The sequence below is a fragment of the Colias croceus genome, chromosome 2 (assembly GCF_905220415.1).
Source record: "Colias croceus chromosome 2, ilColCroc2.1".
NCBI classification, from domain to species: domain Eukaryota; kingdom Metazoa; phylum Arthropoda; class Insecta; order Lepidoptera; family Pieridae; genus Colias; species Colias croceus.
In genome coordinates this window covers 4,036,380-4,060,780 of record NC_059538.1, presented here as the reverse complement: position 1 = coordinate 4,060,780, position 24,401 = coordinate 4,036,380, and the positions used below count along the sequence as shown (strand labels likewise).

General features: G+C 36.5%; 2 protein-coding genes across 11 annotated transcripts in view; one reads left to right on the top strand and one right to left on the bottom strand.

Moving 5' to 3' along the window:
• Window positions 1-17,037, top strand: part of LOC123705726 (ras GTPase-activating protein raskol) — a 114,401-nt gene extending 97,364 nt beyond the window's left edge. For 9 of the 10 annotated variants that reach the window (XM_045654705.1, XM_045654700.1, XM_045654701.1 and 6 more), the window contains 16 exons: window positions 3,818-4,043; window positions 4,815-4,884; window positions 5,401-5,528; window positions 5,794-5,937; window positions 6,222-6,367; window positions 6,516-6,570; window positions 6,782-6,966; window positions 9,512-9,711; window positions 10,331-10,539; window positions 10,820-10,932; window positions 11,231-11,397; window positions 11,707-11,946; window positions 12,462-12,559; window positions 12,775-14,770; window positions 15,149-15,264; window positions 15,753-17,037. In XM_045654705.1, the coding sequence (XP_045510661.1) occupies window positions 3,818-4,043; window positions 4,815-4,884; window positions 5,401-5,528; window positions 5,794-5,937; window positions 6,222-6,367; window positions 6,516-6,570; window positions 6,782-6,966; window positions 9,512-9,711; window positions 10,331-10,539; window positions 10,820-10,932; window positions 11,231-11,397; window positions 11,707-11,946; window positions 12,462-12,559; window positions 12,775-14,770; window positions 15,149-15,264; window positions 15,753-15,984 (4,325 nt within the window). In that variant the 3' untranslated portion in view covers window positions 15,985-17,037. Of the gene's footprint in view, window positions 1-71; window positions 1,256-3,817; window positions 4,044-4,814; window positions 4,885-5,400; window positions 5,529-5,793; window positions 5,938-6,221; window positions 6,368-6,515; window positions 6,571-6,781; window positions 6,967-9,511; window positions 9,712-10,330; window positions 10,540-10,819; window positions 10,933-11,230; window positions 11,398-11,706; window positions 11,947-12,461; window positions 12,560-12,774; window positions 14,771-15,148; window positions 15,265-15,752 lie in introns of all 10 variants that reach the window. The other variant, XM_045654702.1, reaches the window with a different exon arrangement.
• Window positions 17,038-17,407: 370 nt separating this feature from the next.
• LOC123705725 lies at window positions 17,408-19,555 on the bottom strand. The gene has a single exon (XM_045654699.1). It carries the CDS (start codon window positions 19,452-19,454, stop codon window positions 17,409-17,411), a length of 2,046 nt encoding a protein of 681 aa, XP_045510655.1. The 5' UTR covers window positions 19,455-19,555; the 3' UTR covers window position 17,408.
• Between the last annotated feature and the right edge of the window lie 4,846 nt (window positions 19,556-24,401).

Sequence of the window (24,401 nt, the reverse complement as noted above, 5' to 3'; positions counted from 1 at the left end):
AACAGTTTTTATAGTAATTTTCATGACTGCAAAGTATTCCAACATTTTACATAATATTGTTGTTTTAATAGATAACTCATAGTGCAGTGAAATAAAGGATTGCAGTGGTCAAAACAATAATAATTAATTGTGTTTTATAATTTTAACGGGTAGCAATGGAACGAATGGATATAATGGGACAAGCTCCTGTGACTCAGCACAGATTGCCGTAACGTGGCGCATTTCCGTGATCGTGCAATGACCAGCATGTCGGGAACGATCTCACCGAAGTCCTCACCTGCGTGCGACGAGGAGGGGCGACGTAAATCTATTTTTTATGTGCCATTGTTCGAGAGCTTTGACAATTACTTACCGCTCACGCCAGAAGAAAAAGAGGCTTTAATAACGGGGCAAAATATTGATGGAACTCCGATAAAACCTAAGCGAAAATATGCCTCTGATCGCGCAAAATTACAAATCTACTCTAGAGGCGATTCGTCCTTGACCGAAAGTGAAAGTGATATCAGTTTGTTTAGTCCAGAAAGGCGATATCACCGACCTTTGTCAACGACGGCGAGTTCTAATGAAGCGCTGCCGAGAGTAGGTCAACGTGATCTTATGAGCCCTAGACTAGTTGCAGAAAATGATCTCATAAAGCACTCGAAACCGCGACTACGATCTACGACTTCGTGTGAACCACGGTATGACAGGGTCTACCAACCTCTAGCAGTATCGATCTCATCGAATAAATTAAATAATTCCATAGCAAATATTTCAACTAAATTGCCATCACGTACAGATATAAGAAATTCTAATTTATCCTTAATACCCGACTCACCAAAAATACAGACTCCTAACAAAGAGAAGTCGAAAACATTGCCACAGAACTTGAACACCCCGTCACCTATTAAAGGTAGTTGTAGTTCGTCATCTATATTTAAAACGCCAAAAATAACAGTCACCCCCGAGAGTCCTAATAAGAGCGCTGGGAAAATTACTAGTTTCATTCGAAGATCTCGAAGTACAAAGCTTTCGAGAAGCAACTCATTGCTTCGAAGTATTACAGCAAGGAATATTGAAGAAGGATTAGAAGAAGTCGCGGTTATTATTACGGATATAACTGATGATTATGATACCTTTGTTGGTAAAAATGGTGGTGAAAGAGAGGTTTTAGAAGCTCTTATAAAGAAGAATGAGGAGCAAATTGCAAATAGTCCTCTCAGCATTCGAAGAGGATATCATCTGGATGTCGATGATGATGTAGCCGTGCATTCCGGTAAGAACAGAAGCTATTTATTTGAATTTACGTATTGTGTGTATGGTTTATACAATATATAATATTTAAATATTAAAAACATACTTATTACATATTTAAGTAACAAAATTAATAATTCCATACAAATTAAAGTCACGTGTTAGATAAAGACTGTCAAGTGTGAAGCTGGTATAACAAATTACTTGTAATTAAATTTTTCCGGCTGAATCAATACGATGTATTTAACTAATAATTTTAGTATATTAGCGTGCGTGAAAGTTAGGGATATCTTATGTATTCAGTATGAAAGGAGATACCGTTATCGATTCGTATTCAGTTTGCATGTAAATACCGGTTCGGTTTACTTTTTAAACGATCCCTATACTGGATATATGATTATTGATTTGCAGTGCATAATTAAAGTTCCATGCAATGAATTAATTTCTGTACTTAAAATACCATCTCTTATTACAACACACCAAACATACTAGTTTTTCATAAAACAACAAATGAGTGCCCTGTTATCGTATGTATGTTGTTAAGTACTTCCTCGTGGGCGCTTATCACTTCGTTATCCAAGGCGTGATTGTGCAATCTAATAATGCCGTCCTCAAATGTTTTGTTAAAAAATCATAATGTTCCTTATTCAAAATTACTTTGAAAGGATTTGTTATGAAATAAACAAAACAATTTTATAACAGGGAAGAGACATTTACGGTAAATTTCATTACAGGTTGTCTACATCTCCACGTTTATAATATGGCATTTTGACAAATTTCATTATAAATTACCAAGCTTTAAGTGAACGTTAGCGTTAACTGTTCGTATATTCTTGGAGCCCCTTGCAGGGTTTTGCGTGGCGCAGCGAACTTGCAATAATTACGATGCATGACTCACTTGTACCATGTAACTTGGAAGCATATTGGTTTTAGGTCAATAACCTTTACAGGGGTGAATAATCATAAATGAGACTGACTGAGAAAAATATAAGAAATTTTAAATTCGCCTTAATCTCCGAAACCCTATCTTTCCGCTTTCTTCGGATATCTTATTGTACTGACTCATCTCAGTCTAAAAAACAAAAAATATAATGACATGCCAAGAAAAGTCCCAGCGGTGATTCCTTTTGAATAGATTTTTAACGCTTGTTTTTACTTGCTATCTTAACTCATTGTATTCAAGACAAGTTTTAAGAGATTATGAATATCAAGAAAATATGTAAGAAACCAGAAAGTTTATTAATGCTTACCACGAGTATAATCGATCGATATCATTGACATGTTGACGATCCCATAACCGATGCAATAACGGTAATAGGTTATACACAACATCTGTTATATTCGCATCGTTCAGCGACACATCGATGTCGTTGGCATATTTCTTCAATGAAGCGTGTCTTCAATTTTTTCTATATTTTTGCAAATTTATAAACATTTTAAATCAAGTTGAAAGAACACCACAACCTGTACAATTTGTGCAAATCGTTAGAAACAACTGCTAATATGCATGCCAATTTGTAGTTAAAGTTTAAAATACCGATACAAAATGCATGAAAGAATGCATGTAATAAAAGTAAAAACAATAGCGCCAAGTCGATATTTTGTTTTGTAAACGCAAGCAGCGGTCACGGGCGTCGTGCGCGCAACATCCTGCGGAAGCCACGCGTGGCCGTATCGCTGTGTCGACGATATTATAATACTGTTTTGATTACATTGCTTTCGTAATACAATACTATAAGAGCATAGTACATTCGAATGATAAGAATTAAATTTGTTCATTATTTTTGGTCTTAAATTAAAAACCGTTGTTAAAAAATAAAAACGAACTTTAATAGTTCACGAATCGGGAGTAGCTACCTGCAGCAACTACCTCTATACATAAGCACTGTTTTTGTGAAAAAAAAAGTAAGAGTGTACCTAGATCGAGAACAAGTCCGTTTAGAGATGATAAAATATATCTTTCGGCAATCAATTTAAATACCATAATTTAAATATATGTACGATATTCAATATGCTGCAGTACAAATTTTTTATTTTTTAGTATAATGTGGAGTTGTCGTGAATAAAATTGTAAAGATTATTTATAACGTATATAGGAAAGTGAATTTGCACCTTTACATTAAATCAATTCAGACTGTTGTATATATGATTGCCGTATTCACGGCCATTTGACGCGAGCCTCTTTGTAAAACGGACTCAATTGAGCGCTCTAAGAAATATGCGGTTGTTCCTGCATACACTATCTTGTTTAGGTGAGAATCGTTGTTGTGGTCACAATAAAATGTGTTTTCTATGGAATCGACGTGGTTAGTATAAACAGTAATAGTTTAAAACGTTGCTTGTGAAAATAAATTGAAATACAATTAATTTATCGTGACTCTAAGATACACAATGGATGCTTTATACGTCTCCGTCTAACGACATTCAATTACATTGACCAATTGTCTCAAATCTCAATACAATTATTAACGTTTAATATGTATGAGTATGATACTTATTCAGGTGCAATTACTATTCCTCACAGTATAACAATGTGTAATATACAACGTATAAAATACTAATAACAAAATCTCCTTGTCCACAGACACATCATATGAAAAAGCATGTCGGCGAGGTTCCGCACCAAGCACGCCCATACCAGGCGCTCAGGCGCAGCACAGTCCATCGCGTCTTGCGTCCTTCTTCTTCTCCAAGAGATCCTTCAGAAGCAATCCCTTGAAACGAACAAAATCCGCCACCAAGTTGGAACGGGAGAGGATACTCGCGGCGGTCCCTACTCATCCAGCTACACATGCTTTACGGACTTCAAGGTATTTTATTTTCCTTAAGCAAATCAATCATCTTCTATAAATGCTCAAGTACATTTTCATGGATATAATTATATCTCATCTAATCCTCTTCAATTTATTGATTTAAACATACTAATAACAGCAGAATTCTAATGGAAATATGACGAATGACCTAAGTAAATATTTGCTGTTGGTTACCACTTACCATTATAATATTACCAAAAATAATATCTAGTCGGTTTGAAAAATAGGGACGACTATTTCTGCGCTACAAGAAGATCTTTTATTTTATTTTGTCAACTATTTTATTTAATCTCGCTCTTGTTACTCCTCTCAGACGTCTGAGTCTACAAAGCATTCCACTGATTGCCCCGAAGCTGAGTAAAGCCTGTCTTTTGCAGAATCCGCAATCGATTTATTATGTCTGTCTTTGAGAAGATAATTTATTCCTTTAAAAGTGAATAGTATTAAATAGATTGTATAAACATAGTGTTCTAGTTATACTATGGTATAAACGAAGCAAAATTTAAATTTATATTTTATTTATTTTTTCATAAACCGCTAATTATATCATTAAAGAAGTACTAGGACAACAAGAGTAATTAGAATATGTCGTGACCGCATCATATTATGAACCTAAGTGTCGTAACATTATTAAGGAGTGTAGCCCCGCCTCGTCTGTCGTATCCATTCACTAAAAGCTTTTACGACTATGTACATAGAAACCTAACTATCGAAGGAATTAATTATGTTAACAAGATTGTAATTAATTTCACTTTTGCTTACTTTCAGATCCCATGAAAGTTTGTTATCGGCGCATTCGCCCGCTGTATCCACAATGGATTTGGGACCTCCAAATCAAGTAAGTTAGAGTCACATTGTTTCATAGTTTCCTAGTAAACATTTATGTTAGAGGTTTGACTCAATATAATTAAAGTAGTAATTAGGCACGATGTTTTGAATTCTCTACTTGTTCAATTAAACCTTTAGTAATAAACATGAATGGTAATAAGATAATATGCGTAAATGAGTTACTTAATGTAAGCTTTATCTTAATTCAACAATAAATTGCAAATTGAAAGCTTTTCGAATAAGCAATTTAACCTCTGACTCACCATTTAGGATTTGACTCATGTTTTAACATTTGCCAATTGACTAATACGATTAACTTTGTTGAACGTGTATTTTACCTTTTAAATATTAACTTATAGATTTTTTTTTCATATAGAAGTAAATATGTATTGCAGAGAAAATAATTTACGTGACTTCTAAATATTTAATTAAATATTCACTTTATACATATATGCAATCTATGCAATATATGTTTTAAATTATATTTAAAATATAAAGTTGCCTAATAATAATAATATTTTTACAGGTAGAAATTCGTGCTCTACATTCGTCGGTGCTAGGCAGGCCGCACTGTTTTGCATTGAGTGCAGAAAACCGTGCACCTAGATATTTTGCTTGCGCGTCACGTAAGGAAAGAGATAGATGGATATATAGGTAATTATATTTTAAAATACGTTGTTATTAATTATATTAGTTTCCTTATATTTGACTCTACTTATGTTTGTATGTAACTGACTCCTTAAGACTCGCTTTTAGCCCTCTATTATACGGACAGATTTAATTCAATATTATACACTTATCAAGGATCGGTGACAATACAATAATTACATAAAATTATCTAATTAAGGCCTGTTAATACATTTATTCAGATTCACGACTGACAAAATAAAATATATTAATAACATAATTAATTTTTCAGTTTACGCCAGGCAGCACGACCCGATGAAATACGGACGAGGCGATGTGAGCGAACGGTGAAGCTTTGGTTACTTGAAGCAAAAGCCATTCCTCCCAAAAAGAGATACTATTGCGAGATTCTCCTAGATGACACCTTATATGCGAGGTATTAACTACATATTTATAATTCCCTAGAATGATAAAAGTATCCAAACTTTTAAGAAATTACGTATCACGATACTCATTATGTTTGACCATTTAGTAACTCCATTAATAAACTCCTTTGATAAAAATATTCTTGTTGCATGCAAAATAATGAGTTTTGGATTAAATTTGCCAAACAGTAAGATCAGATTTGAAAAAAATTTCGTTTCATTCGAAAACTGCCTTTGACAGGGCATTCAATAAACGTAGTAAAAAAAATACATGATATTTGTTAAAAATTTCCAGATCATCATCGAAACTAAAAACGGAGCTGTGCTTCTGGGGCGAGGTGTACGAGTTCAGCGCGCTGCCGGCGGTGCGCGCGATACACGTCAACGTGTACCGCGAGCCCGAGCGGCGTGCGCGCAAGCGGGACAAGCACGCGCTTGTTGGTGCGTTACTTTATCGTGTATCTCTATAAATAATGTTATTTTGAAGTGCTTATCTTATAGGATGTTCATGTGTTCAAATTTCCAATTTTCAGAATTTCTCCAACTTGTTTAAATCGAATTTTAAAATGTTTTTTCACTATAATTGCAGGCACAGTCCGCATCCCAGTGGACGACGTATCGTCCCGCTACCTGAACGAGCGCTGGTACGGGTTGAGCGAGGGCGACAAGCCGCAGTCGCCGGGCCGCGCGCCCGCGCCCGCGCCCGCGCTGCGCATCAAGTGCCGCTACCAGTGCGTCGACGTGCTGCCGCTCGACTGCTACGCGCGCTTCCTCGACTACCTCAAGCGGAACTACCGCCGGCTCTGCGAGTACCTGGAGCCCGTCATCGGTGAGTGCAGTGTGCTAACAGCGCTGGTACGGGGTGAGCGAGGGCGACAAGCCGCAGTCGCCGGGCCGCGCGCCCGCGCCCGCGCCCGCGCTGCGCATCAAGTGCCGCTACCAGTGCGTCGACGTGCTGCCGCTCGACTGCTACGCGCGCTTCCTCGACTACCTCAAGCGGAACTACCGCCGGCTCTGCGAGTACCTGGAGCCCGTCATCGGTGAGTGCCCGTAGCCTTTACCCAACAGCGCTGGTGCCCGGTGAGCGAGGGCCACAAGATCAGTCGCCGGACAGCTATTCTGTATTCATTTTTTTCAATTTTAAAGCCAATTCTGCAGGATGAGGTGCGGGTGCTGGTCAGACTGACCGATGTTGGATTACAAAAATGATTGTATTGTTTACTGTAGTTTGTATTTATATTTTTTATATTTAAGTGTTGATTGTTATTGAAATTTACGGGACGACGTGGTCGCTAAGCGACAAAGTCCCTTGGAAAATAAATAATTAAAATAGCCAATTCTGCAGGATCTAAATCTAAAATTATAGAAATGTTGTCTTGTCTCCAAGCCAAGGATAGATAGCAGTATAACATGGTTGGTTGGTTAGGGCTAATAAGTACTTTGCATTTGTGTGATTTATTTGATAAATAAATAAGAACCACTATGCAAGCGATTAGGTTTCAAGTATTGCTTCGTTTCTTAATAAAAATATTTTGTGAAATACTTTAGAATGTGGCTATTGTGAAACAATGTTTAAATGATTGCAGATTATTATCGAAAGAAAATTCACATAACCCTGTAAGGAAGTTGAATTTGAACAATGATGTTTTACTTTACCTTGTAGTATACATTATACCGCGACCGTCATTACATTGTTGAAATTCATATTGTCATCTAATTGAAGATTACAATTCGCCGTCCCCGGAGAATAAAATGATAACAGCAAAAACACAACTTTTCAGGAGAAATAAAAAACCGATAATTGTCTATAACTCGCAAAGCTATAGACGTAGAGAGATAAAAAAAGGCTCAGTGGTAGCTAATTTTTTAACCTTTTACTATGTTTTAAAATATTTTGAATAACTTTAAGAGAACTGAAGATAATTTAAATTTAAAAAGTTTGTAGCATTTGACTGAAATGTAAATTTACTAATACACACTTATCATTTTATTCTCGTTTATATTGGACATATGTATTAATGGATAATATCCAATGAACTTTTATTCTGGGATTTTTTTAAAAACAATATTAGCGTAATCAACTATTATTACATAAAAAATGAAGACAATAAAAAGTAATAAAGATCAGTCTTCCTGATCATCATCGTGATCACAATGTACACGGTCATACGAATGGCGCCAAAACATATTTTTACGAGAATAAAATGATAATAGGCGTTCGTCATTATTTCGCCGTTTCTTTTTTCCGAGAATATTATTGTAAAAGTTATTACCACATAAAGAGTGAAGAAACTTTTTCACTATCATAGTACTATCTTTTTTTTCTAGTACGAATATGTTCTGGGAAAAAGCAGTGAATATTATTGTAATGTCTTATAACTTTGTGGATTACAGGAGAAAAAATACAAAAAAAAATTGTATAGATGTATTAGGTTACGTAGGCTTCAAATATCGAAAAACAATAAAACTATGGTAATGGCGATTATCATTTTATTCTCCGGGGACGGCGAATTGTAAGTCCGATTGTTCAGCTAAGGTTGTATTCAGGGCCATTGTCATAATTTGCTTCGTCAGAAGTCCGGTAATATTTCGCCAGAGTATTATAGCTACAAGTCAAATTATACTCTCTCTTAAATAAAGAATTTATTATGTCTCTCTCCATAATACACGGGCACTACCAGAAGGAAGATACCCGGTCCTTTGGAAGGCTTACGTGGGGACACAGGTCCAACACGCAGAGGCCCTTTAGAGAATTTTAATGTGTTGTGGGACACCAGCCGCAGCCTGCCCATGACAGCACTATAGAGATACAGCCCTGGGCAGTCCGCGGCCAATGTAGGACTATTGCAGAAAAATGGAAATGAATAAAACTGGGTTATGGAAGGGGGTGTTAGATGGACTGGTATATTGGGTCTATGGGGACTATGGACGTCTGCCTTTTCAATATTAGAAATTGAAAATTATGGCAGACGGTGACTCGCCAGTTCGGTCGATGGGCTCCCAAAAAGGTTACCGATAGTGGCAACAAGGGGGCAACATCAGCTGAGCGGCTAGGGGTGTAGAGAGGTGCGGCACCGGTTTCACCATCGCGAGCCCTCGGGCCCGGAGCGGGTTTCCCCGCTATTACGCCATTAGACACTTCCACCCCCGAGCATATAGCTCTAGCGGCTCCACTCTGGACGGCCAACAAAGGCAAGCCAGAGGTGGGGGATCCTGAACCTCGTCATTGTTCACTCCGAACTGCCACCGGGACAGCCCAGAGGTGAGGACAGGGACCTCCCCCGGGAGCGCTCGGTTCCCGCGGGGTCGCTACTCCCCGACACCTCGCCACAGGGTGCCCTGCGGGGTGACTGACTGCACGGCTGGGATATCTATTGTAGATATGCCAACCGCGGGCGATGGGGTCGTCACATCCCTATTATTATTATTATTATACTTGTTTGTGTACTTACTATGACTCTTTGCAACTGGCATATGAAGAAGTTTATAAGTTTCGAAAATTTTATTGCGTTTGGTGTCAAAATAGGCGAATAAGTTACCAACATGTTACCAACGTACAGAATTAACGTTCTCTATCGTCTACAGGTGTAAAAGCAAAGGAGGATATCGGCTGTGCCCTCGTCCTCTGCATGGCCGGTGCTGGCTTGGCCCCACGATACTTAGCGGATGTAGTGGCCCTTGATGTACGAAGGACTGGCGACCATTCGCTTACTTTTAGAGGAAACTCGCTCGCTACTAAGAGCATGGAGGCGTATTTGAAACTCGTTGGTGATCAGTATTTACAGGTTGGTAGCGATATTTTTAGTGTAGGATAGTTTTAGATATTATAAAATTTTAATTCGTTGTCTTGAAGTTTTGTAAAATGCCAGAATATATTTTTTATAATATTTTAAGTTATTAATGGCGATTATTGAAATATAATCAGAGACTGCTATAAGTCATACAAATTAGTAAATGTGGTTATTTTTAAGAGCCATGTTCATACAATATCAACGAAAGATTCAATTATTTATCAGCCTTTGTCAAATAATAACACTTTTAAAAGTTATATGAAGAAATATTCTTGTATTGATTAACGTTGGTATAAAAGGTCCTATTGGTTTAAGTCCAATTAACGTGCTGGATACAGGATAAAGTAAAAAAGAAAATCTGGTACACAGGACAAACTAGACCAGGTGTATCTATAATATAAAAATGAATCGCAAAATGTGTTGGTAAGCGCATAACTCGAGAACAACTGAACCGATTTCGTTAATTCTTTTTTTTATTACATTTCTTGAAGTACGAGGATGGTTCTTATGGAGAGAAAACGTAAAAAAGTACCACGGGCGAAGCCGGGGCGGACCGCTAGTTTACTATAATATTACCGAACTTACAAGATAAACTAAACCTATTCTCTTCCAGGACACGCTGGGCGAAGCGGTATGCGCAGCGGCGGGTCCAAGCGCAGCGGAGTGCGAAGTGGACCCGCTGCGCGCGGGCTCGAGCGCGGCGCTGCGCCGGCAGCAGGCCGCGCTGCGGGACGCGGTCACGCTCGCCTGGCGCGCTATAGCGGCCTCCGCACCGCGCTTCCCGCCGCCGCTGAGGGACTGCTTCGCTACTTTTAGGGAAAGGTAATTTATCATACTTATAGATAGTGGTCGTGGTTTTGCTCGCTTAGCATACCACTCAGGTGCACGCTGCGCTTGAAATCGATCACTTCGCTACCAACTCCTAAAACTCTCCAAACAAGTACATATATTTACTATCATAACAATAGCTTAGATTTCTGAATTTTATAAAAGAAACAGTTACATGTTTTTTTTAATAGACTCAAAGAAATTCGTACTAAATATATAATTATATTGCAACAATGTTACTAAAAGAAATGAAATGTTCAATTTAATATTTCAGACTCGCCTCGATGGGCAGAGAAGATATATCAGACAATCTCATCAGCGCTTCAATATTCTTGCGCTTTTTATGCCCGGCTATACTGTCCCCGAGCCTCTTTGGAATTACTCACGGTAAGATATTATGGTCTTCGCTGTTGCATATTCATCTTAATTTATTTTAGTTAATTCATTTTAAAAATGAACAAAAGAATTTGCAACTACTCCAGAGTTTCTTACCGGCTCTCCTCTGTAGAAACTACTTTCCGAGTTATTTATGTTAATTTAACTGCACAAGAGCGCTTCTAAAAGAAGTGAAATGAACATTCTAGTTCAATGAATAAGTGTTTGAGTTTAGCGATATTTTGTACAACTAAAGGATCAAACCAAATGCCATTACCATCACAAAATATGAACCTTTTAATGAATACAGAATACCCGAACGAGCGTGCGGCACGCAACTTGACGCTGGTCGCGAAGACGCTGCAGACGCTGGCCAACTTCACGCGCTTCCAGGGGAAGGAGGCCTTCATGGAGTTCCTCAACGACTTCCTTGAACAGGAGGCACCCAATATGAAGGCCTTTTTGAGAGCTATTTCTGTAAGTGTAATCAAAAAGTTTTTCTTCCTACGTAGGTTTTGAAAGAAGGTCAATTAAAGGCAGAGAAGATTGAATAAATTTTTGAACCAATGAAAATTATTTCAATGTAACCTGCTCCAACTCTTTAATTTATTTAAGAGACGTAAAAATTAATGTAGTGAGCAAATTATTTATTTTTTCATTTAAAAAATACTATTTCGCTATTTTTGGAAGGATAACCTTTCTTTTTTATTCAGTATTTCATTACACAAAAACAAAATACATTTTCAACCTACAAAATCATAAAACACACACAATTTTAACTTCCAGACACGGCCGCAAGAGCAACAAGCCCAGCAACAGCCACAGCAACAACAGCAACAGCAACAGCAACAAGACAGCAAGCGCAACTCGTCCACGTCACAAGGGTCCACAACATCAGAGTCGCAGATAGGCAGTGTGGAAGCAGACCCCGAGTGGGCGCCACATGTTGACTTGGGCAAGCAGCTGGCCACATTGCATGGCTTGTTGGTGGATAGCCTGCCGAAACTACCCGCTGGGAGGATACCGGTGAGCATATATTACCCTACATCCCGCATTACCAAATTATCCCAGATAGTAAGAGAACGGGATAATTGAAATGTATGTCTCAAACTCAAACTCAAACATTCATTTATACAATTAGACTACTATTTAGTAGCACTTTCGAATCGTCATTACATAATTATTTTTAACATTTACCACCATTGTTTACTAAATGTTTGATTGTTTACTAAAATTTTCTTGTGCCAAGGAATTTATATTACCCTCATAATAATACCAAATGGTTCTCACATAGTGCTGCGCAACCGGTACAGTTTAATTGACTTTAAACTTACATTTGATTGATTTCATTGTTTACTAAAATTTCTTGTGACATGCATGCATGTACTTCCGGTCATGGAATGTTGAATAAATAATTAAAAAAAAACTTTGAAAATTCTCTTGCAACATATTTACAGCAGAAGAAGTTACATACTCACATTTAAACATTCAAATATGAAAAAGAAATAAATTTTTAACGTAACATAAATATTTTTTTCCAGGAACTGGACCCACTATCCGACATATTGGAAGAACTTTCTAAGAAGTTAGTTAGCAACGATATCGGACCGACAACCCAAATGACTGATAATATATTTAGGTGAGTTACTTGATAACAACGTTAATATAAATTATAAATATAACCAGAAATCTCAGTTTATTAATAAAAAAAAATATTGTAAAGTTAATGTTTATATAATATTTACACTGCTAAAAACAATATTTTAAATTTATAAAGCTACACCATCCGCTTTGCATCATATCCAATGTAGTTTCGACACAAGCTACGCATTTTAAATAATCGATTTCTTTCAGGTTCAACGATCCCACTTGCAACACACCAACGAAACAAAACAATGAAAACGTTGTTTCCAACGGTCCAATAAACAGTAACTTCGCTCACAGTTCACCCATCATGAACAAAAACGGGGTCCAATTCAACATAAGTCCGTCGAAATCTAACGCAGATGAATCGAAGTACAAAGGATCATACGTAACTGTGTCCAAATCGCCCAGTTTTAATTTACGCTCCGCAACGCTACCCAGAAATGGATATGGCTCGAGCCCGGGAAACCAAAATGTTAACCCGGACAGATACAGCTCACAATACAACAACCAAGAGCACTGCGTTAACTTGAAAGTCGTACAAATTGGTTTCGGCTCGGATCAATATCCAAAAGGCATCAGCAATGGCTTGAACGAAAGCCTCGAGAGACGTTTCCAAGACAGATACAAGCCAAACAATAATTTCAATCAACAGCACTATCACAATAATTCTAATTACAGCAGCACCGAAAGATCTCCGAGTAGCGATAGTATTAATCACAATTATTGCACAAACGAAATGCAGAATATCATAAAAGAAACTGCCACGTTAGATGAGTTGTCAGATTTGTTGAAATACGCAGATGATTCCGATATAGTTGACGAAAAGATTATGAACAAAAAGAATATAGCTCAATCGAAATCGAACAACAATATCGTGAACGGGAACAAAAATTACACAAACAACGGCTCAAATGTTTCTATTAGTGGTTTGTCGAATGTCGCCAGTTCCGGTTACCAAAGCATCGCTACGTACAGCCAAAGTTCTAGTCCCATCGAGAATACTACACATCATCATCAGCCCTATGAAAACGGCGGACAACCTTTGAGTCGCTATTCGCAGCTAAATTACCAAAAACAAAGAGATAAACAGTATTACGACAGTAAAAACGAAAAGTTCTATCCAAAGAGCCCAGTGCAACAAAAAATCGAATACGACATTCAGAAATATGGCATACAAAACTTTACCACTGCCGATAATGTACAAAATAACACAAATTCAAACTCAAAAATTGCTCCATTGGTGTTCACGAATCCCGTTTATAATATGGAGGATAATCGACAATCGCAAGAAAATAAAAAGAATGAAAATAGAAACTCCAAACGGTGTCCATGTGGCTCATCCAGTTCATCCATAGATGAGGAGGGCTTGAGCACTGACAACGCGGAGACTAATTCTGAAGAGGGTTCTACCAACTTCAATGACGATGGTAGAAACTTCGACCAACAGAATCATAACAGTACCCACCGAAAACTCACCAGAGATAATTGTAATTATGAAGATGTCTATCAGAGGAGTAATCACAGTAACTCTCCTAGAATAAGGGACGACGAATCGTCTAGTAATTCGCCAAGTCTACGCAAAAGTAGCAAGACGCGAATGCCCAGAACAAACCCTATGCTCTCTTACTCGACTAACCAAAATCAACTCAACCTCAAACACTTCGGACAGAGAGGCGAGTCGCTGTATGAAAGTAAACCGCACCACATATCCACGGATTCAGGGTATCCGATGAGTAGATCGGATTCGAACGTCGAAGAAGTGAATAAAGAGATGTATCGACTGCAGATATCGAGGAGTCAGAAAGCGTTGTACAATATGGAGAATGCGAAGAATTCTCCCGAGAAATTTGTAAACGACAACTCTATTCCGGAGACGAATTATCCGCTGGATAGAGCTTATTCGGGTGCAAAGATGTCTAGCAGTAGATTGAACGAGGATATGGAGAGGCATCAGGATTATTATGGTGTGAGGGAAAGACGGGAATCACCGTCTCGTGTGTTCAGTAGGGAGTCTCACTCGAGTGAGGCGAGTGAACGCGTCCCAGTGAGGACTGAGAGGGACATCCCAGCGAGAGACAAACTGCAGCGACGACTCAGTTTGGAGTCTGCGCGGGAACTCACTGACAGTTCAGATGAGATGGACGACACGCTCTACAGCACTACGGGACGGAGACGGACCAAGCATCATAGAACTATTGAACAGGTGAGGAATCATTTATACTTTAATTTGTTGGTTACAAAATAGCTTACACTATTATGAACATCCTAAACTTGATATCAAGTATCGCTGAATATAGATAAGATCACTATTCACTTTGTAAATAAAAGTAATGTATACCATTAAATTTTCATTCACGTTTTCCATTATCAATATCGGTCATCCATAACGGTGTGTATATGTTTTTTATTCTTATTTTCATAGACTAGTTTTCTTTTTCTACGACTTACCTACGTAATCTATTCATTCAATATTGCACACAAAATTTTCATGTAGTATCCTGTATCGCGCCAAAATTGAAAAATTTAATTTATTTAGAAAATTAAACTATTATCTCAAATCGCAATTGGTGATATGTTTCAGTATGAGCGTGAAATAGAACGACTAAAATGTTCAGTGGAATTGTTGCGCGGACGGCTCGGTCCCACCGACGCTGGCACAGACCACACCGATGCTAAGATGAAGGCTATTATATCAAGGTAATTAATTACCAAATACATGATTTATCTCTGCTTAATATTTGCAGTTTTTCCTAAACTAGACTATTATAATAACTGCAATATGCAGATTTGCTTTGCAAGTTAATATTCATTTTGTTTCATCTTTATGTATATTTTCATTAATATAAATATCATAAGAATATAATATAATATAAACTAAAAGATAAGTTACATTTTATAATTTCTATTCCATTCTATCATATTTTTCAATTTGTTAGGCAGTTCAACATTTTCGTCTAACACATAACAATAACCTTATTAATCGTCATTATAGGCTAAAAGCCCATTATGTAATGCCCAAATAAGAATTCATCATAAAACGAACATGATATTATTGTCTTTTCACTTCTTTATAAAATAACAAAATAATGACATATAAATAACCAAAAGTGTTTTTCAATATAATGTATGACACATTATATTAAGAAGTGGGTTCAATAATTTAATAAGTAATTAAATCTTTCCAGGTTAATCTGCGTGGAGGAGGAGTTACGGCGCGAGCAACGCAAGATGGCGGCCGCGCTGTCACACAAGCAGCGCGTCATAGAAGCGCAAGAGCACAGAATAGCCGCGCTCGATGAAGCAAACACGCGGCTTCTCTCCGCGTTAGTGCATTTACAGCAGCGGGCCCCACACCCCGCGCCCGCACACAACAATAGCACTCACTCGCCACACTCTCATCAGGAACTACAAATCTAGAACTTTCTCTAACGATTCGCAATAGCAACGTTATTTTTTTCAATCTGACGGGCTGTGTTCACAATGGGCAGCGTTGTCGAAGCAATCACAATAGTGTAGAAGATCGATCGTCATTGTAGATGTTTATTCATAATAATTGCCGTAATGGCGGCAAACATCGACGATTATTTGTTGGGCCAACGCTGCGCTTTATGAAGAGAGCCCATAACGATTCTTTACAGTTTGACAATAGCAACGTTCTTTTTTCAATCTGAAATATATGTAGGGCATTATTAAAATTCGATTTCTCATATTACTCTGTAACGGTTTTGCATTAATCTTTGTATAGTAGTAATTGGTAGTCTCATATATTCTCATTTAATTTGCACAAACTATGACGAACAAGACGTATAAGTTAAAATGCATTTCTAATTATGACATTTCTGTTGTAACCCTTTATTGAAATTATTGTTATTGTATTATTTTAACTTAATGTGGATCACAATTGTTTAATTTGCCATTTATTTTGTTAACGTTGTTACGTTAGTTTTAATGACATATGCTTTAAATCAATTTATCGAGCTCTACACCAGTATTCTGTATAATATTCTGATTTCAAAGTGAAGTTTTTTGTTTTCTATAACAATGATACCAAAGACGATGAATATCCCTTAACTAGAGTTATGGTGGCGTATTCTGCGATTGTATCTCTAATTGTATTTTAATGTGTTATAGATTTTATAATATTATAAGACTTGTATGATAATAAGTAGAAGTATGATTATTTGTAGTGGCTCGGCATTGGAATAGAAGAGAAATATTTTTAATACCTTTGAGTATTACGTGCGTAGAGTTTAGTGATGTGAATGGAAAATTGTATGATTTCTTTTTCTGCATTTCGGAAATGCTCTAACAAATATCCTCTATTGTAACAATTTTTGAGTATGCAATCGATAGACATTCAACAACTTAGTTGTTTTACAGTGAAAATTTAATTTTTAAGCCATAAATTTTGTTAAATATACCCGCATAGGTATGTTATAATATACTTATCACATTAAATTATGAATTACATGTATTTCTTTTATTTTATATCCCTTTATTCCTTTACACAAAACACTATGTGATCTATAAAAGATTATGCAGTTAATTGATATGAAAAAGTATGTCGTTAACTGATACTGATTATAGTAGAATTTACCCATTTCATTAATAATATAAAAATGAATCCCAAAATGTGTTGGTAAGCGCATAACTTGAGAACGGCTGAACTAATTTCGTTAATTTTTTTTTTATTATATTCCTTGAAGTACGAGGATGGTTCTTATGTAGAGAAAACGTAAATATTTACCACGGGCGAAGCCGGGGCGGACTGCTAGTTAATAATAACACGAAAACAATTCAAATTTTTTTTAATTCAAACATAAACATGACTTGTTGTATTTTTAATCATCCGTTTCTATACCAGCGGGTAAGCAAATATATCTCTTTTTCGCCAATTTAAATTTACGTTCGAGCGATTCCTTCGAACTATACGGATGCATCAGTTGTAAATCTTCAATCTTGCCAAACAGATACGAGAAGTATATCTCTCTAAACTTTTTATCTGGAAATTGAGCTTGGAACATAGTTGGCCATAACATGTTGTTTACTTCAGCTAATGATCTGAATAACTGCAATTTATATTTCTGTGTAAACTTTCGGAATTTATCATTTAATTGTTGTTTATGGACCCAGTTCGTATGACCGGCGTACGTCGGGTCTTTTGGTGGGGCGACGTGACCATAGCCTTTTGCTGCTAGAGTTAGGAAGGTTTGCCAGTAGATGGTACTTTGGCGAATCATTTCCTTTTTTGCGTAGGCAGAAAATGGGCCGTATATTCTGTTCCGCATCCATTCTTTAAGTTCTGGGACAAGGTGTACATCCGGCAGTTTCGCTGCGATATTAATTCTCCTCATTAACCGTAAAGCGCATTTTAAATAATCTTCTGGCTTCGGATTTTGTCCCAAACATGTCGTTGATGATCTTTTTGTTTTCTTCTTCTTTTTGTCCTTTTTTCCTAGTGCATTTGGATCGCCAACATGCAAAGCGCTATCTGTTTCCCAAATCCTTTTAAATTCCTTCTCAACAAAAAGATGCTTTTCATCCAAATCATAAATAGTTTCATAGTTAAATTTGAACGGTGAATGTGCCGTTGCTTTTTGAAAGAATGGCAATTCTTCCGGTGGAAATGTTCCTTCATTTCCGTAATCATAATGATGACCACAAACACACTTGGTTTCCTTAACATATTTGAATACAGATTCTTGCCATTTCTTTAAACAATCACATGGTTGCGGATTCGGAGGTGGAGGTAGCCCTCGTATACCGGAGTGTACGATAATGCATTCACCGCCCATATATTTATATCCGCCATGTATTAATTCACCCATCGGCGGCAAGATAGTAACGTTACCCAATACGAAAACTGATTTTCCATGTACCTTGTATACCCCGGTTATCAAGTACTGTGCATTACTAATGCCCGTATTTGGGGCATGTAACTTCTTCCTGCGACTTGATTGTTTCGGTCGTGCTACACTTATTCCGTACGTTTTTTTAACTTCAGTAACACTGAATTTAGATCCTCGAGTTTTATGGCGCTGTGTATGTGTTACCGTTTTCAGAGTGACTGCGGTAACTGACGAATGAGGCTCGATGTTCATTATCCCAGCTAATCTATCACAACATGCTTTCGGTATTCTTTTCTTTGGAGGTGGTGGCGGAGGTGGAGGCGGTGGTGGTTTTGGTATGGGAGGTTCTTCCTCGTATGGTTCATTTAAATCATCTAAATTTGGAAGAGGTGCCGGCTTAAAAGGTTTTCTTTTCGGTGGGGTGTATAAAACAGCAATCATATCTTGCAAGTACGGTGATTTCAGCGGAGGCTTTGCCTTGGGTTTTGGCTTCTTATGTGGCGTTTTCTTTTCAGGATCTGCTTTGAATCTCTCTTTGAGTAATTCTAATAAGTTTTCAAGGCCTAAATAAAATATTCCAGATAGCATTAGTCTAGCATTAAGTGTGTAGGACATTTGTTTTCCTTCGATTTGGTGTCCGTAAGTACAGTAAAACAATTGAGCAAGCATTACCTTAGGGTCGCTGCGACCGAGATACAAGCAATTCATAAGATCAGTTTCATTCGGCCGTGGATACAATCCTAAATTTCGCATAACAGAAGCGGTACGAGTAGGTCTTCCCTCCAAGAGATCTTGATATATAGAAAACTCGAGGGTGTCCAGAGCGTCTCGTTGTGGGACACTAAGAGTTTGATACCATCTAGGGCCGATCAAATCTCTTAGGTCCCTAAGTATTTTCTTATCCCTTCTTCTTCGCAGTTCTTTCAACTCTTGCATGAAAACTTGGCGTTCTCGAGTCTGTTTTGTGTAGACGACTTGCAGCCGTCGTTGGACTCTCTCCTCATAACTTGTTTCGGGTCCATGTTCCTTATGCCCCATTATAAATTAACAATATTGAAATATTTATATAATAAAATTGGTAGCATTCAAATAATTACAGCAATTTTGAAAAAAAAAATCCGTCCACGCCAAGGAACTCATCAATAATTGTATGGATATTAATATGGATAAAAATAAAATGCTATTTTTTATTTTATAAATTAATATGTCAAAAGGGGTGTCTAAACAAATAGTTTTCATTAATCTCTATGGATATAATATTATTATATTCTGAATTCTCATGGATTGAAAAGTTTTTTTATAATAGATGATTTCAGGTTATTTTTATACAAATAACAGTTTTTTTTTATAAATTAAGATTAGTTTTTACAGATACAAATAAAAACTATCTTTATTTACCTTCCAAATTCCATATTTTATAGTCGTTTAGTGCATATATTACAGTGTACGATATAAAAATTGTGTACAACGCCATCTATTGTCGAATAGTTGTACTACGTAGACAAAAATGTAGAGCTATCATATTTTAATAATATCATTAAAATGTGATTATAATTGTGCTTCTTTATTTTATACACAATTATTATATTCGCATTAAGTTTGCATATTATAGATTAGTACAGACTACAGACTTAATAATACAATAAAACCCAATATACGTCAAAATTAAAAAAAAATAATATTGATCAAGTTTAGTTGGCAACGGAGTTCAAAAACCCGCAACATTATGAGATAATTAAATATAAATTGCTTTATAAATATTACAATACACCAACAATACACATAATATAGCGCACAAGTAACAAAATAAATTGCCAAACAAAAATAGGAAAAACACCTCAACAACTCGATATACAAAATTAAAACATATAATTTGCTTACTATTCGGGTGGACATGAAAAAAACATGCGTAAAAACGTCACCGCATCCATAAATCACGATAAAATTAACATGTAACGGTGTGATAACAGAGCGTCGAAACTATTTGTTAGTCATGCACACGCCGGCCCGAGGGCTGTGACGTGCGGGATCAGCTGGTGGTAACTCGGCCGGTCCCCGACCCCGCCGGGGGTGAACGCCCCATCATCCATCACCTGAATAATTCCTCACCTCATTCATACGCTGGCGAATCCATCTCAATATTTAAGTCCTATACATTGATCCGGAAACCATCAATCAAGTACGGCTAGCCCGCGATGCCACGAAATGGTAATGCTGAATAACCAGATGAATGATCCAGAGATGTTCGCGTAAATATACCGGATTGGTACTCTTATGCAAAATTATATGATAATCCATCGCAGCGTGATACCAAAACAATTGAATTGCATTTATACCAGGAAGTCCTTTTTATCCTTTAGACTATTCCTTGTTAAAAGTTATTTTCAGGCTTTCAAATACGACTGTTATCGAAATTTTCATTATAAAAAAATAACTTAACATAGGAACATATATTATTTATAGATAGTAATAATTGGACCATATCATTTTGATAAGACTTTTTCATTACAACGTAGCCTACACAAACTTGCATAATATAACAGGAAAATAAAAGCAAATATAACAGCGTATTTGCAAAATTATAAGAAATTGTAATGATATAATATTTACTTTAGGTACAAGCTTACTTTATCTTATATATAAAAATGAATCGCAAAATGTGTTGGTAAGCGCATAACTCGAGAACGGCTGAACCGATTTCTTTAATTCTTTTTTTATTATATTCCTTGAAGTACGAGGATGGTTTTTATGTAGAGAAAACGTGAATATGTACCACGGGCGAAGCCGGGGCGGACCGCTAGTCTTATATATAAAAATGAATCTCAAAATGTGTTGGTAAGCGCATAACTCGAGAACGGCTGAACCGATTTCGATAATTCTTTTTTTATTATATTTCCTGAAGTACGAGGATGGATCTTATGTAGAGAAAACGTAAACATGTACCACGGGCGAAGCCGGGGCGGACCGCTATTTTAGTTATAAAAATAATTACCAACCACCTATAACTACCTGTACAACTTGTATTTTGGTAAGTAATTATTTTTGGCACTGAAAAGCATCAAGTAAATTTAGAAAATTACAGCGAAAATTGATGTTAAGTGTACATAATTTAAAACCTCACTTTCATGATTACGGATACTTTGCAGATGACACGTTCGACCGCAATTGTGATATTACAGAAATAAAAAGTCTTAATAATAGCACTTTAAAGCTAAAATTACTCAACATTATATTTTAGTTCTCCTCAGATATGTTTACGGGTGCGTTGAACCCACTTTCTTGCATTTCTATCGAGATAGTATCTAGCGTATAGCCTAGGCAGGGCTAGAGACTACTGCGCTTGCGACGTTCACTTTCCACGTGTCAGGAAGTAGGTATCTAAAGGCACTTTCACTCCATTCAAGATCATAGCCCGTTCCGCCTTTTGATGCTCTTTACAATAAAGTTTAACTATAGGAGATATTATGTTTACGTTTGTAGTGCTTTAGTGACATGCACATATAATTTCTCGCTTTGGTTTTGATTACGAATAACCCTTTAGTGCTTACATTTTACATGAGCTTTAAATGATTGAATTGTCAAGATATTATATACATAAGGCTTCTCTATACACATACATGTACCGGTTGTCTGGAAGAAATCGCTATTTAGCGAAAAAGCCGCCGTTTGTTACAATGTATCCTAGTTTAAGTCTCAATTTGTAATTTGTAAGAGCAATAAAGTATTAATAAATAAAATAAATAAATAAATACATGATTTAATTATACAGCATGTTTTCCCAAAAAAAACGAATGAAAAAAAAATTAAAAGCAATAAAATTAATAACATCCCAATCAGTGATCAATCGATTCGGTTCATTGCTTTCTTTCAGTATTTTCAGGCGCCATTTCTCCAAAAGGTTCACTGACCGGGCTCTTATCTCGTGCGCATGTGAGCGTTCACGTGGCCTGCGTGTGTGTGCTGCGCCTGCTTCTATTCTGTACGTATTTCCATGCACTCGTAAGCACACATTATTATGCAATACTCACAAGGCGGATAAGCGTATTATCGGAGTACATCAAAAATGTGTATTTATAGTCTTAACCTTCTTGTTTGAATTTCAGTTGCCTGAGCTGATTAATAACGTGTAAACATCTTAGTCTTAACTTTAGAATGGTTATGTAAACACAATCGCGTGTACGTAATGGTGGGAAAGTTACTTAGGTATTTGTCAATTATATATAATAGAAATAAGATCGCAAACTCTGAAATAGTTTATAAAAGTTTCAGTTATGCATGAATATTTAGAAGTATTGTAAAAATAAACGTTGATTATAGGTTGCCTAAATGTATCCATATAAAATATAAAATATCCTGTCCATTAGGTAGTAGTATTAAATGATATAAATAAACAAATAGTTAAGAGACCCGTAGCTTTAAAACTGACAGATCTTAAATCATGATTCAATGTCAGAACAGGTGGCCCTTTTCGGGTAAGTACATGGAAACAGCATCACGGAAATTTAAAAACAAAATGACATTTTCCTTTGACAAATAGTCCTTCAGGGAGAAGCAACGCTCAAAAATTGGGTGAACAACCTCTTAATGCTTTGAGGAGACATTTTATTTTTAACGAAACGTATCTATGTTTGCTCCTGAATAGATTTGATAAATAAAACACGGTTATACTCTTTCATGAAATATCTTCCTTAAGATTTAGTCTTATAATAAAATGACTTGAAAGTGAACATTTTGTAATGCTCTTCATATATTTATTTTGAATGCTTTTTATTATTATGAATCACTATGTAAAACGTTTTATCTAGAAAAATGTGTTTACATATTCACAGTTTTTATAATGCCTAATTTTATCAGATTTTCAACACTCGAAATGTGATTTATTTATATTATTCATCACTATACAAAAATATTACAATATTTTAAAGGCCAATGATCTGAAAAGTCTTTCTGTAAAGCTCCTAGATAAGCTGTATTCCTTTGGTAGAGCTGAATTTTATAACGAAGCATAATAACTTTGCCAAATGAATACTGCATACGAAATGTATAAAACAAAATAACTGTCCAGTCAAATAACAGAACTCTCACAAACAAAGTGCGATGCTTCGTTTTAAAGGCATATAAAGCTTTTTAAAGTTGGTATTCGTCAAATACAAAACATGTCAGTTTCTTTCTTCATTACTGAATTCACTGATTCAATGTAGCTTTTAATAAATAGAACAATATAACAAAAAGTATACTCATTACTCATCTATCTAGATTACGAAATCTTCTCTTATAAATATTATAATTTTTAGGTATTATATAATTTCTGGATGGAATAAAAATTATAATTTTTATTCCACCCAGCTACAACGCTGTATTTCTAATTATAAAAATACTCTGTAATTTGCATGATTTTATAAAAAACGAGAACAGCAGAACGTCGAATCTGCATAAACCCGCAGCATAATTAGAGATATTTTGCTATCTTTTAAAGAAATATTATAAGTCAAAATAGTGCTGTTATAATAAGTTAAACAGCCAAAAAACGGCACAGTGTGCTTAAACAGACACATACCGGTATTGCTGCGTGTTCGTGACAATGGCTGCTCGTCATTATCACTTATCAGTCTAATTATTGCAGGGCAAGGACCGCCTGCTCGAGTCAAGGGTACGTTCACTCGGTCCCAAGTTCAAAGGTCGCGGAGGTCACGGCTGAAAATGCTGAAAGATACAAATTCGGCAATGTGGCCGTGAACCTTAGATCGATCGAGACTATTTATGTCTTAGCTAAATGTTTCCTGTCTCGTCATAGAATCTCCGACTGGGCAGACAGAGACATTAAATATTATGGTATGGGTTAGACAAACATGTACATTGTAATGTGTCCATATCGGAGTATACAGCGACGATATTACAAAATTTCCGTTTGCGCAACTGATCAACTTCATATGCTGGTTCTGGTATTTCGCCTGAAAGTGCAGAAATTTTTCCATCTTTAGAAAA